The sequence below is a fragment of the Neofelis nebulosa genome, chromosome 7, assembly GCF_028018385.1.
Source record: "Neofelis nebulosa isolate mNeoNeb1 chromosome 7, mNeoNeb1.pri, whole genome shotgun sequence".
Lineage (NCBI taxonomy): Eukaryota > Metazoa > Chordata > Mammalia > Carnivora > Felidae > Neofelis > Neofelis nebulosa.
In genome coordinates, this window is record NC_080788.1 from 52,215,435 (window position 1) to 52,227,467 (window position 12,033).

The 12,033-nt window shown below is 51.7% G+C and overlaps 1 protein-coding gene across 1 annotated transcript in view; it reads left to right on the top strand.

The window, feature by feature from the left end:
• Nucleotides 1–547: 547 nt before the first annotated feature.
• Nucleotides 548–12,033, top strand: part of ONECUT1 (one cut homeobox 1) — a 45,664-nt gene continuing 34,178 nt past the window's right edge. Inside the window, exon 1 of the mRNA XM_058737697.1 lies at nt 548–2,115. Within this exon, the coding sequence (XP_058593680.1) occupies nt 1,011–2,115 (1,105 nt within the window). The 5' untranslated portion in view covers nt 548–1,010. The remainder of the gene's footprint in view (nt 2,116–12,033) is intronic.

A 12,033-nucleotide genomic window follows, 5' to 3' on the forward strand; every position in this document is an offset into this window, starting at 1 on the left:
ATCAGGAAGGATGGAGGTTGTCGGGTCAACAGGCACCAAGCTGACCAAGGCATTTAAGATATTTGCTTCTACTCCCTCCAAAGAGGCCAAGCGTTTGAGGATGGGGAAAGCGCGGACTCCCAGAAGCCCTCTGGGGAAAAGCTTGGTAGACCAGAGTGTAAGGAGTAACGACACTGGCTGAGGCTCTCTGGGCAATCTACACCGAGAAGCAGCAACTGGACGGAGGGGTGAGGGCTCTCCAGGCGTAGCGCGCCTCCCGGGATGGGAGCCCAGGAAACGTTGCTGAGTGAAAGCGCACCCCAGCCAGAGAGCCGAGAGGGGTGCAAGTCTCCAGCGGTTGCGTTGGCCTCCCCAGGTCGCGGTCCACGCCAGGCCTTCGCACGTGCGCGCCGCTCCTGGGCCACCCAGAGCCGCTGTTAAGGCGCGGAGCCCCCCTTCCATCATTTGTATGGGGACGTCACGGGCCTACCGCGCGGTGGCCGAGGGGGCGGGGCCGAGCCGCGCGCCTGCGCGCAGAGCCCGGCGGGCGTGAGGGCGGGCCGCAGCGGCGGCGGCGGCGGCGGCGGCGGCGGCAGCGGCGGCGGAACCGCGGCCACAGAGTCTGCAACAGTAACCGAGCCATGGCTGGAGCTGGCCAGCGGCGCGGGCAAAAAGCAGCCGCCGAAGACGCGCGGGCTGCGTCAGGGGAGCCGGGGGCCTCAGAATTCTAAGAAGGAAAGGGCGAGAGGGGGCCAGGGGCGGGCGGGCTGGGGGCTCCGCGCTCGCCCAACGGCACGGATCCTTTTTGGAAATTAATATTTAAAAAAAAGCCGAGGACGCAGAGGGGAAGGTGGGGGCAAGAGGGAAGGCGAGACACTCAGAGAGGGAGACAGAGCCCCACAGTGAGAGGAAGGAAGGCAGGCAGGCAACAGTCGCCGGCAGCCGATGTGAAGACCGGACTGCTTGCGCCCTTCGCCGCCTTTGCCCGGCCTCATCGATGTTGTGTCCGCCGCCCGCTCGCCCGGATCACGATGAACGCGCAGTTGACCATGGAGGCGATCGGCGAGCTGCACGGGGTGAGCCATGAGCCAGTGCCCGCTCCTGCCGACCTCCTGGGCGGCAGTCCCCACGCGCGAAGCTCCGTGGCGCACCGTGGCAGCCACTTGCCCCCCGCGCACCCTCGTTCCATGGGCATGGCGTCCTTGCTGGACGGCGGCGGCGGCGGCGGCGACTACCACCACCACCACCGGGCCCCCGAGCACAGCCTGGCCGGCCCCCTGCACCCCACTATGACCATGGCCTGCGAGACTCCCCCAGGTATGAGCATGCCCACCACCTACACCACCTTAACCCCTCTGCAGCCGCTGCCGCCCATCTCCACCGTCTCGGACAAGTTCCCCCACCATCACCACCACCACCATCACCACCACCACCCGCACCACCACCAGCGCCTGGCGGGCAACGTGAGCGGTAGCTTCACGCTCATGAGGGACGAGCGCGGGCTGGCCTCCATGAATAACCTCTATACCCCCTACCACAAGGACGTGGCCGGCATGGGCCAGAGCCTCTCGCCCCTCTCCAGCTCCGGGCTCGGCGGCATCCACAACTCCCAGCAAGGGCTCCCTCACTATGCCCACCCGGGCGCCGCTATGCCCACTGACAAGATGCTCACCCCCAACGGCTTCGAAGCCCACCACCCGGCCATGCTCGGCCGTCACGGGGAGCAGCACCTCACGCCCACCTCGGCTGGCATGGTGCCCATCAACGGCCTTCCTCCGCACCACCCTCACGCCCACCTGAACGCCCAGGGCCACGGGCAGCTCCTGGGCACGGCCCGGGAACCCAACCCTTCGGTGACCGGCGCACAGGTCAGCAATGGAAGTAATTCAGGGCAGATGGAAGAGATCAATACCAAAGAGGTGGCGCAGCGTATCACCACCGAGCTCAAGCGCTATAGCATCCCACAGGCCATCTTCGCGCAGAGGGTGCTCTGCCGCTCCCAAGGGACCCTCTCGGACCTGCTGCGCAACCCCAAACCCTGGAGCAAACTCAAGTCCGGACGGGAGACATTCAGGAGGATGTGGAAGTGGCTGCAGGAGCCCGAGTTCCAGCGCATGTCTGCGCTCCGCTTGGCAGGTGAGCCGGCCAAGGAGCTGGGTGCGTGGGGGAGATCAGAGGTTGGGGAAGCTGAAGGGGCCGAAGAAGGGAGGGAAAAGAGAGGGTTGGGCAAGCTTCATCCCATTCTCCTTCCCCCCCCCAGAAGGGAGGGGGGTTCCCCTGGGCCTGGAAGAGCCAGCACACGGCTCCCAGATGCAGACCGCCTCCTCCAGAACTCAGTGCATTGGGCTGTGGTAGGCTCCGGGAGCTGAGCGGTACCGCCTGGGCGACTGCGGGGACGGGACGCTTTTATGCTGGGAGACAGTGCTGGAAGCGCTCACCGCCGGAGGCGAAGGGAGACCCCGGCACCTGGCTGGATACGTCTGTGCGTCGCTTATCAGTTGGACGCTCCGGGTTTGGGAAGAGGAAGGCGACGAGTGCGTGGAACTGCGCGCAGATTCTGCCAGGCAGTACTCCTGGCACACGCCCGGGTGTTGGGTTGGAGTGTGCAGCAGCTGCCCGCCCACGTTTGGCTGAACTTACGGCGCTGACCCCCTCCGGAGCTCACTCTATTGGCGCGAGGCAGGGGTGGGAGGGATGGGGAGCGCACTCTGAGACTTTGGGTAAAGGTTTTGAAGCCGACGGAGGGTGTGTTTGGCGCCGACGCTGTGTTAAGAGCACGCACTCTACCCTAGTAACCGGTTGTGGAAGGGAAAGGAAGGCAGATGGTGCCGAGGTAAGGGTGACTGCGGGCGGAGCAGCTAGGGAGCTTACAGCTGAGCCCACGGACCGCCTTTGCTGCCGGCTAGTTTACGACTTCGCATTTCGTTTTTGTTGTTTTGTTTGTTTGTTTCCTCTGCTTGGTGTTTCGAGTGAATCCCCATGCAAGGGGGTGAAAGTGTGGACATGACCCCCAAGTCTGCGAGCAGAGGTCTCCCAGGCGCGAAACCCGGAGGCCCGGTGTTTCTGAGTTGAGCAGGAATGTCTCCTCGGCTCTGCACAGACAGCGCCTAGCTTTCTCAGTTTCTCAAAGCCAAGGTTCAAGGAAAGCTCCTGGAAGCAGGCTGAGGGGACAGCTTAGCTCAGGCTGAATCACACTGGAGATTTCAAGCGGATTCGGCGACCCCGGAGGGCAGAGGACACACGGGGAGGTAGAGCCAAGGGCAACCGAGGGCGGACACGGTTTGATGAGACCGGCAGACTTGATTGACTCCTGGGTCCGTGCTACTCCCCCCGCCCCAATCTCAGCCTGGTGCCCTGGCCTGAGTCCTGGCGAAGAGAAAGGTAAAAGCCGGAATGAGGGTTTGTTAATTAACTGATCGTTCTCCATTAATTCGTCCCTGGAGAATGAGAGACAGTCAATCCGCTCAGAGCCGGGGGCACTGAGGCGTTTCACAGTCTAAAATCAAAGCGAGAGGCCAGAGCCCCCTCCCCCACCTCGTGCGGGCCAATGAGAAGCTAGAGGGAGGCAGGTGCCGGCGTGCCAGTGAGCCTGCGGCGGGAGCCGGATGCTACCCAAAGCACTCCTAGGGTCTGGGCGCTCCTGGCCTCTCAGCGGTCCTCAGCACTGGCGGAGCCTGTGCTCCGCCAGTTTTTCCAACCCAGCCCTGCGCTCCTGGTTCCAAGCAATGTCCCCGAGCAGGCTATTACAGCTTGCGCCTGGAAGTCAGGAGATGGGGGGATAGGACAGGAAGGTTAGGAGAGAGAGATTGACAAGGTGCCCTCCGGGGTTCCCTCGAATCTATTCCCTATCCCTGTGTGCATCCACCATATCGCCTCCCACCCTTGTGAGCTGACCAAGACCCTAGGGCAGCTGAAGTTCCACAAGGAGCGGGAGAAACAGCTACCATTCTCCCTGACTTGCTCCGCCTCTGCAGGAGCCCAAAGTAGTCATTGCCTTTTCACACGCCTGCGTCAGCCTGGTACTCCGGCTTGAGGACCTTTTAACCAGCAGTGCTCTCACAGGCCCGCCTGTGGGGCAGAGGAAATGGAGGAACGGGGTGGAAATGAAGAGGGATCCCCTCAGGGAAGCTTGGTACTCACCCCCCATCCCCAGCCTAGTGAAGGTTCTTGCTCGAGACTTCAGTGACCGCCTTTCCCTTCTGCGCCCCCCCCCCCCCCGTCGCATCCTGGAAAATCAGACTGACAGGTTCTGCTCAGAGATGACCCCCAGCCCTGGAAACCCAACTTAGTACCGTGATCTGCGCGAGCGCCCTCTGACCTACACGCGTGGGCGCCGCAGTGCTGTTGAGGGAGTAACACGAGTACTGGGGCAGTCATGTGGGAAGGTTGGGCCAGCCTCACCAGACCCAGAAAGTTATCTAAGGGGCAACGGTCTGGCACCCAGCAGCCAAAGGCGAGTTAAGCTCGGCCCAGGCACGTGGCCTTTTCTTGGAAGGAAAAAATTTTTAAAAAGGAAAATCGGATACTGTGTCAGGACAAGCTTTGGTGCCCAACCCCAAGTGGAATCCACATCTTAGGACCCGGATGGAGCGCTGAATGTTTAATTTTCTTTCTTTAACTTAATTGAAGGGGTTGAAAAGACTGGGATGGGGACGCTTGCAGAGCGAGCCCAACCGGGAACAATCCCATTATATTGCAGGAACCACGACCTATTTTAAAGTCACCGAAGAACAAAGAGCCATTCCTTTAACATTTGCATTTCTCGGGTGGGGTGAGGAGGGCGTGAGGCCTTTTCCTGAAGTCTCCAAATAATCTCTAGTAGGCCCCAAGTGCAGATTTAAATGCATTGCAGGACACTTTGGTCGAGGCTGGGGACATTACCGCCATCATCAGCCTCCACGCACAGAGATGCCCCTTGCAGTTTGACTCGCTGTTGCACTAAAGACCCTCAACGTCGTCCCTATCCTGCTGGGTGGTTTTTTTGCGATGAGTGGCTTCTCCATCCTCTTCCGGGTGCCCAGGCTCCACGAAGCCTGTTGCGGAGGGTCAAAACCTACACTGGTGCTCGGCCTTTTGGCTAAGATCAAGTGTAAAACCTCCACTGGTGGCAGTGTGTTTGGGGAGGTGCTTTCTCCTTACAATATTACATTGGCTTGGTGGAAGATGGGAGACAGGAGGAAATTCTCACCAAATTAAGTACCTTTAAAAAATCAATATGTGTTCCTTCAACCTAATACTTGCTGCTGCCCCATTAAAGTACACTGCTGCTTCTCATCCTCAGTAGGCGTGGGCGGGCTGGACTGTATGGGTGGGTGGGCGCCTATTAAGACCCTGAGATTAGTTTCCAGTTAAAGATTCCGGAAGGCTTTGGCCACAATAGAGGAGCTGTCAGCCTAGGAAGAGGCTGGAATGTGCACTACCCGAGGGCACAGCACCATGGACCCAGGAAGCAAAGCCCAGAGGCCCCAGGCTCAGGCAGGGATGGGTGCCAGGCCCCTTTGACCGTGGGGTACCTGAAAGAAGGGAACCTCCAAACAATGCCAGCCAGGGAGCCTTCCAGATCTCCTGCATCTGGGACTGCACCCCCTTCTTGTCCAGAATCGGCCACAGAAAGACCTGGAGGAGAGCCTGAGTCTGGGGGTGTGTGTGTAAGGGAGAATGTTCAGCCAGGAAGTGGCCATGAGAAAGTCTCACCGGGACCAACCTGGGCTGTGTTTGCCATAAGTGGCCTTGCGGTCTGGTTGATTGATAACTGGCCTCCTTGCAAGTCCATTTGCTTTTTGTTAATATTTATCCCAGTGGGTGACATTTCAACTGTCCCCTCACATCCCTGGGCCAAGTGAGCCAAGAAGAAGGAGTGAAATGCTGGGCCTTGGGAACCTCACTTCCCCAAATCTCAAAGATTCCCAGGCCAGGAGAAAAACTAGGACTGGGCATATGGGGACATGGGAACTGGAAGAGTTACTGGGCCCCAAAATAGGAGAAGGTGCCAAATGGACTGGTTCTCTCAAGCCCCACTTCTCACATTGGTGCAGCTTCTCCCAGTCCACTGCAATTCAAACAAAGGGCCTGCGGGCGCGGCCAACCGCATCTTCCTAGCAGCCCAGGAGCCAGTGGGACTGGGGAGGAGGGGCAGTGGTGGAGGAGAAGGGAGCATCTTCTCCCAACATGCAATGGCGGGGGCAGCCAGTTGTCAGGAGGAGACCAGAGGAGTCCCAAAGAACCCCCATTCCCTCAGGGTGAATAGTGGCCATGTGCTCAAGGAGTTGACTGTTGACCCCTCCCCAGCCCTACCCCCCCCCACTCCCCCCCCCACACCAGCCCAGCAGGAATCCAAAAGTTCTCATCCTTAGGGACAGTCACCAAAAAGCTCTGCATGGGCCTTTCTCTCAGCCTATACCTGATCCCTTGAGGGTGTGGGATCCTTCTTATAGTCCCCACTAGGGAGCACAGATGCCAGTGAAGAGAGGAAGGAACACTTGGTGTTAAAAAGTGTGCATATGGTGAAGATTGGAGCCAACTATTTGACTGGTGTAGGAATACCTGTTATTGAGGCTTGAGGAAGCCTGGTGGTTAATGTCTGTAACCCTAGTGTTAGCACATGCAGGATGGCTGCTTGAGACAGTTAACCCCATTCTGATGGGAGCTGGCTGTCCCACCAGCAGGTGCAGCCCCAGCGCCTTGGAAGTGCCCAAAGGGTGATCAGGATCAGCCAGAGTGATCTGCTGGCCCCAGGGATGTAGTGGTCACTAGAGAGACAGACCCTATCATAGCTGTTCTGTTACTGGCACTTGGGACAGACTGTGCCAACAATACCTGTGTTGTAACAACAAAGCAACTCGGAGCCCAGGCCGCATCTTTCTTTACCTTCAAGCATTGAGCCTCACTGCCCTGTGCAGAGCTGGAATCCTGCCCTCCCAGATGCCCTCCACTGGGCTCAGCTTCCCCAGGTGGCCTGATGGGTTGTGTGCGGTGATAGCTGCATACGCCCCCTGCAGGCTGCTGCAGCCGGCCACCAAGCAGGCCTCCAGTGGCTCAACATGCTGCGGAGAGGAAAGGGATACTTGCCATGGCTTTGTTTTTAGAACATCATTATCCTAGTGATTTGCAAAACAGTAATTATTTTTTGATAGGAAAAGGGTGTGAAGGAGGAAGAAAGGTATACATAGTAGATCTATCTTGGCTCCTGACAATGTCTGGGTGTTACTCCACTAATGAGACAAAATTGCCATCCCCCCCCCACCCCGGAAGGAAAAAAAAAAAAAAAAGAGGTTAGAGTGGGAGAGAGCCAAAGCATAAGAGACCGTTAAAAACTGAGAACAAACTGAGGGTTGATGGGGGGTGGGAGGGGGGGAGGGTGGGTGATGGGTATTGAGGAGGGCACCTTTTGGGATGAGCACTGGGTGTTGTATGGAAACCAATTTGACAATAAATTTCATATATTGGGGAAAAAAAATTGCCATCCCCCCCAAAGTACACCCCAACTCTGACCTCTCAGAACAAAATTCACATTTGGATTTTCTATCCAAATTATACTTTTGCTGGCATGTTTTTGTTTGAGGAAAGCAGGTGACCCCGGTGGTGTGGAGTAGGAGGCTGGGGCTGGGAGATGCAGTACTGGATGTGTGGATTAGTGGTTCCTTTGTTTTGTTGTTTCCCCTTCTAGCTAACTGACAGGAGTCTGGAGGCAGCCCTGAGGCTTTGAGCTTGGAGGTCTTTGTTTCCCTTAGTGTAGGGTGGGTGAAAGGGCCTACGGAGGCCAACCGGCCTGGAGTCTTGGTGCAGCGTCAGGACCCTGGACAGGGCCCCGCCTGGCTAGGCTGTTCCAGTTTCTCTTTGCTGCTGGAAAGTGGGTAGGATGCCTTTGAAGAGTTGTAGTAAGGAAGTGAAAACTAACAGCTAATATTCTGAAGTCTATGAGAAATCTTGAGGCCCTGCCAGGAATATACACTGGCACAGTCAAGTAATCAAAAATATCAAACCTGTCCTCGTCAAGCCGGTGATTGATCTTTTCGTCCCTCCCCAGCAGCTTTCTGTGTGTGTCTGAGTACACGTGCACACCCGCTTACAAAATCAGAATTCGAGTCCCTATGGGTGTGACAGGGGTTGGATCATTAAGCTAAAACGTTCAATTCAGTCCCTTTGATCCGTGCTGGGGAAAATCTATAGTCATCTCTAATCTACGAGGTCCTTAAGAAGGTTGTTACATGAGCTGTTTTGATGTCATCATTTCCACATTCATGGGAAATTCAGCTAATCAAACAATCATTGCTATCCAAAGTTCTCAGAGGAAATAGCTCTTACAGGGTATATCAGTAAAATTTATTCTTGATTTCCTTGTAAGAAAGAAAATCCTCAAGCCTGATGGAAGTGGGTAATTTAAAAAGAGGTTCTTTTTGTCTTGCTCCTCAAAATCCATAGCTAGAAGCCTTGTCCTCCAAGTAATAGTGCTCAGTGCTCTTTGTAAACTCCACATATTGGAATAGTTAAACACCAGCTTAATGTTTTAAATCAACCAAGGAACCATCATGGATTGGATGAGAAATGCTTAGTTTCATTTCAGTTAAAACAGCAGAATCTCCACACTCTTGCTAAAATTGAATGGTCCCCAGCCTAGGGTAGCAATAGAAGGAGGTCTTATTGAAGTAATGGTAGTTAGAGAATAGATTTCTCATCATTCTGGATAAAAGCATTCATTAAATACTATTTTCATCATGTCTCTACTTAAGTAAGATGAATAACCACCTTTGGGAGAAGAAAGCCACATTATTTCTCCATGAAAAGTGTCAGTTTCATAGAGTTCAGTAAAAAAAAAACTGATTTCTAATAGGTATGAATTTAGTGCACAATCATAAATTCCTGTCTTCTATCAATAGATATGCACAGGTTTTTATTTTGTGACAAGTATGTTAATACTAGTGAAGTTTAATTTCCTCTTGAAGTGATAAGATTGGATTACATGACTACACCAATCACAAGACAGTCTGATTATTTTTTTCTGCTTCATTATAATATTTTTTCTTTTTTTTCTTTTACCTAATTATTTATTTTTTATAATTTACATCCAAGTTAGTTAGCATAGGTGCAACAATGATTTCAGGAGTAGATTCCTTAAGCCCCTTACACATTTAGCCCATCCCCACTCCCACAACCCCTCCAGCAACCCTCTGTTTGTTCTCTATATTTAAGAGTCTCTTATGTTTTGTCTCCCTCCCTGTTTTTATATTATTTTTGCTTCCCTTCCCTTATGTTCACCTGTTTTGTATCTTAAAGTCCTTATCTGAGTCAAGTCATATGCTATTTGCTTTTCTCTGAGAAATTCTGATGATTTGATATAAACATAGGAATTTATGTTTTATCACTGAGTCTTGCTACAGAATCATCTACACTGTGTTCTTCCTAAAGGTGTTACATTATCAAGTTGGAAAACAGCTTCTAGAATTTTTCTTCTCCTTTAGATAAGACAATTTGGTAAACCAACAGCTAAACAGAACCAGCCCCTGAAGTACTACCCATCCAATTTGTCATGGTAATTAATAAAGAAGGGGCTTATGTCTGTTGTGTATGTTCTATTGGTCAAGTACTGTGTGAGGGCATAGGTGTTCCTATTTAATATTCACTGCCTATTTGAGTGGCTCTCAAATCTCTCTACATGTTGGAATCACTTAGGGATCTTTACAGATACGATTCCTAGCTAAAACCCTAGATATTCTCGTGCAATTAGTATAGGACATGACCTGGGCATTGGGATTTTTAAGAGCTCTAAGGTAATTTTAATGAGCAGCAAAGTTGGGGAGCCACTAGTTTAGTAGTAGTTACTATTATCTTCTCTATTTCCATGTTCATTGAGGTTACATAATTTACCTGTGGTAAGCACTGATGTCCTGAACTCAGCTTTCCCAGCTCAAAGCCCAGAACCCTCTTACTCTCCACCCTGTGCCTAGTACAGATCCACCAGGTCAGTGGACCTAGAATGTGGAGATGTCTAATTTGCTGTCATAAATACCCCATCTGGAAAGTGTCTGCATAATAAAGGTCTTGAAATTGAAGAGTGTGTGTTTCCTCTAGACTCTCAAGGAAGTTACTTATAGAAACTTATGGCTTTTTTACCGAAGACTTATAAGTGGGACTCTTTATTGCTCTCTTTTGAAGAAGCAGCCAGAAGGAATATAAGGCAGTGTGAAAGCTAGACATGGAACCCAAGTCTCCCTATCCATTTGTTCATTTAAACAGTTATTGATGGGCAAGATCAATCATTAGATGTGTTCTGTGGGTAGGACTGGTCCATTGGGACTCATGCCTGGAGGAGGGCCCAAAGGCCCAATCCTCCCATACTATGAGGCATTGGTGTTCTGATCTGCACTTGGACAGCAATTACATTTCTTTGCTTCAGATCAGTAGCTGTCTTGCTATTTCAAGCTTGACTGTTACTCATATTTTAGGACCCTGCACTAAAAAATAATAAATGAAACTAAGACTCTGTGTATAAGTTGGCAATCATCCAGAGGACAACTTACAACTTCCCTCAAACACTATGTGTTTCCAGTTATCCGTGTGTCTCTCATCTTCCTTTGCATATGCCATAGGGTACTCAGAATCGACAGTTTCTGAAATCACTGCTTTCGTTTTTGCATCTGGTGATGATCTCATAGTCCCAAAGAGAGGTTATCAAAGGAACACAATAAACTATGAGCTTTTCACTTTCTTTCCTGTTGTCTTCTAAAACAGATCAATGGAGTGGGGTGGGGCGGGGTGGGGGGGGTGGGGCGGGGAGGTGGTGGCGGAGAAGGATTAAATAAATAAACGAGCGAAGCGCGCCACCTAGTGACCCCCGTGTTCACTGCAGGTGAAGTGCGTGAGAGGAGTGGGTAACGCGATTCAAGTATTGATGGAGTCGCAAAAATCGTTCATTAAGGCAATTTAATCTTTGCTATTAAATGTCCTTTCAATTCATTTGGGATAATTAAGATGCAGTTAAAGTGATTAAATTCTAATTACTTATGCTAGACAAAGACATATTTGTCACGCTAATGCGGTTAACTAAGGACTCAGAAAGAAAGTTAACATTTACTTCAAATGATGCAACTGGAAAAATCAGTTCCTCTTTTCATCATTAATCCAGCGAGCTGGGTGATTATGTAATGGCACTACAAGCTCATTAAATAGGGGAAGTGCTGATTAAAATGACTGCTAGGAGGAAAACCTCAACCAGGAGCACCTCAGCAGTTTGGTTAGCATTCCTAGCAAAATTTCTTGGTGTTCTTTCTCTCCAAGCCCCCATCCCAAAATAATAAACACCTCCTGAGTTTTATCCTGACATTAGAAAAAAAAAAAAAAAAAGGATATCTCACAGGAAGCCTTTATTGCCAGCCTACAGACATTGTTAAACCGGAAGATATTTTATGAGTTTATTAATTAATTAATTTATTTTTACAGAGAGAGAGAGAGAGAGAGCCGCGCGCGCGCTAGTGGGGGAGGGGCAGAGAGAGAGGATCCCAAGCAGGCTCCATGCTGTCAACGCAGAGCCTAACACGGGCCTGAACCCCAAGATCATGACCCTAGACGAAGTCCGACGCTTAACCGACTGAGCCACCCAGGCGCCCCAATCAGCAGACATTTTTAAGTGGTAAATGGATTCTCAGTGTAGGGAGGAGCTAGGCAGATGAGCCAAGGGAGGGCTGGGGAGGGAATTCCCTGAAGTCAACAGCTCCAGAATGAACATATCCATTGAAGGCTTCTGAGGCCACTTTCCTTCACATAAGCACCCTTCCTAGTAAAACAGTCTTTCTAGTCTCCCTGGTTGCACTTGTACTGCTTTGATTCAAGAGGACAGATTCCTCTGCAGGGGATCATGCCATGCTTGATTGTTATGCACACTCTGAATGGTGCTAAGTACCTCAGCTGCAAATTGGCCTTTTTCAGTATTTTTCTGCGTCTGATATTATAAATTATTGAATATTAAAGCCATCTGATATTATAAACCATCAAGTTACTGAGGCTATCTTACTATAATGTTCACAAACAGCTCCCAGACTCTTATGATGGCTTAATTAT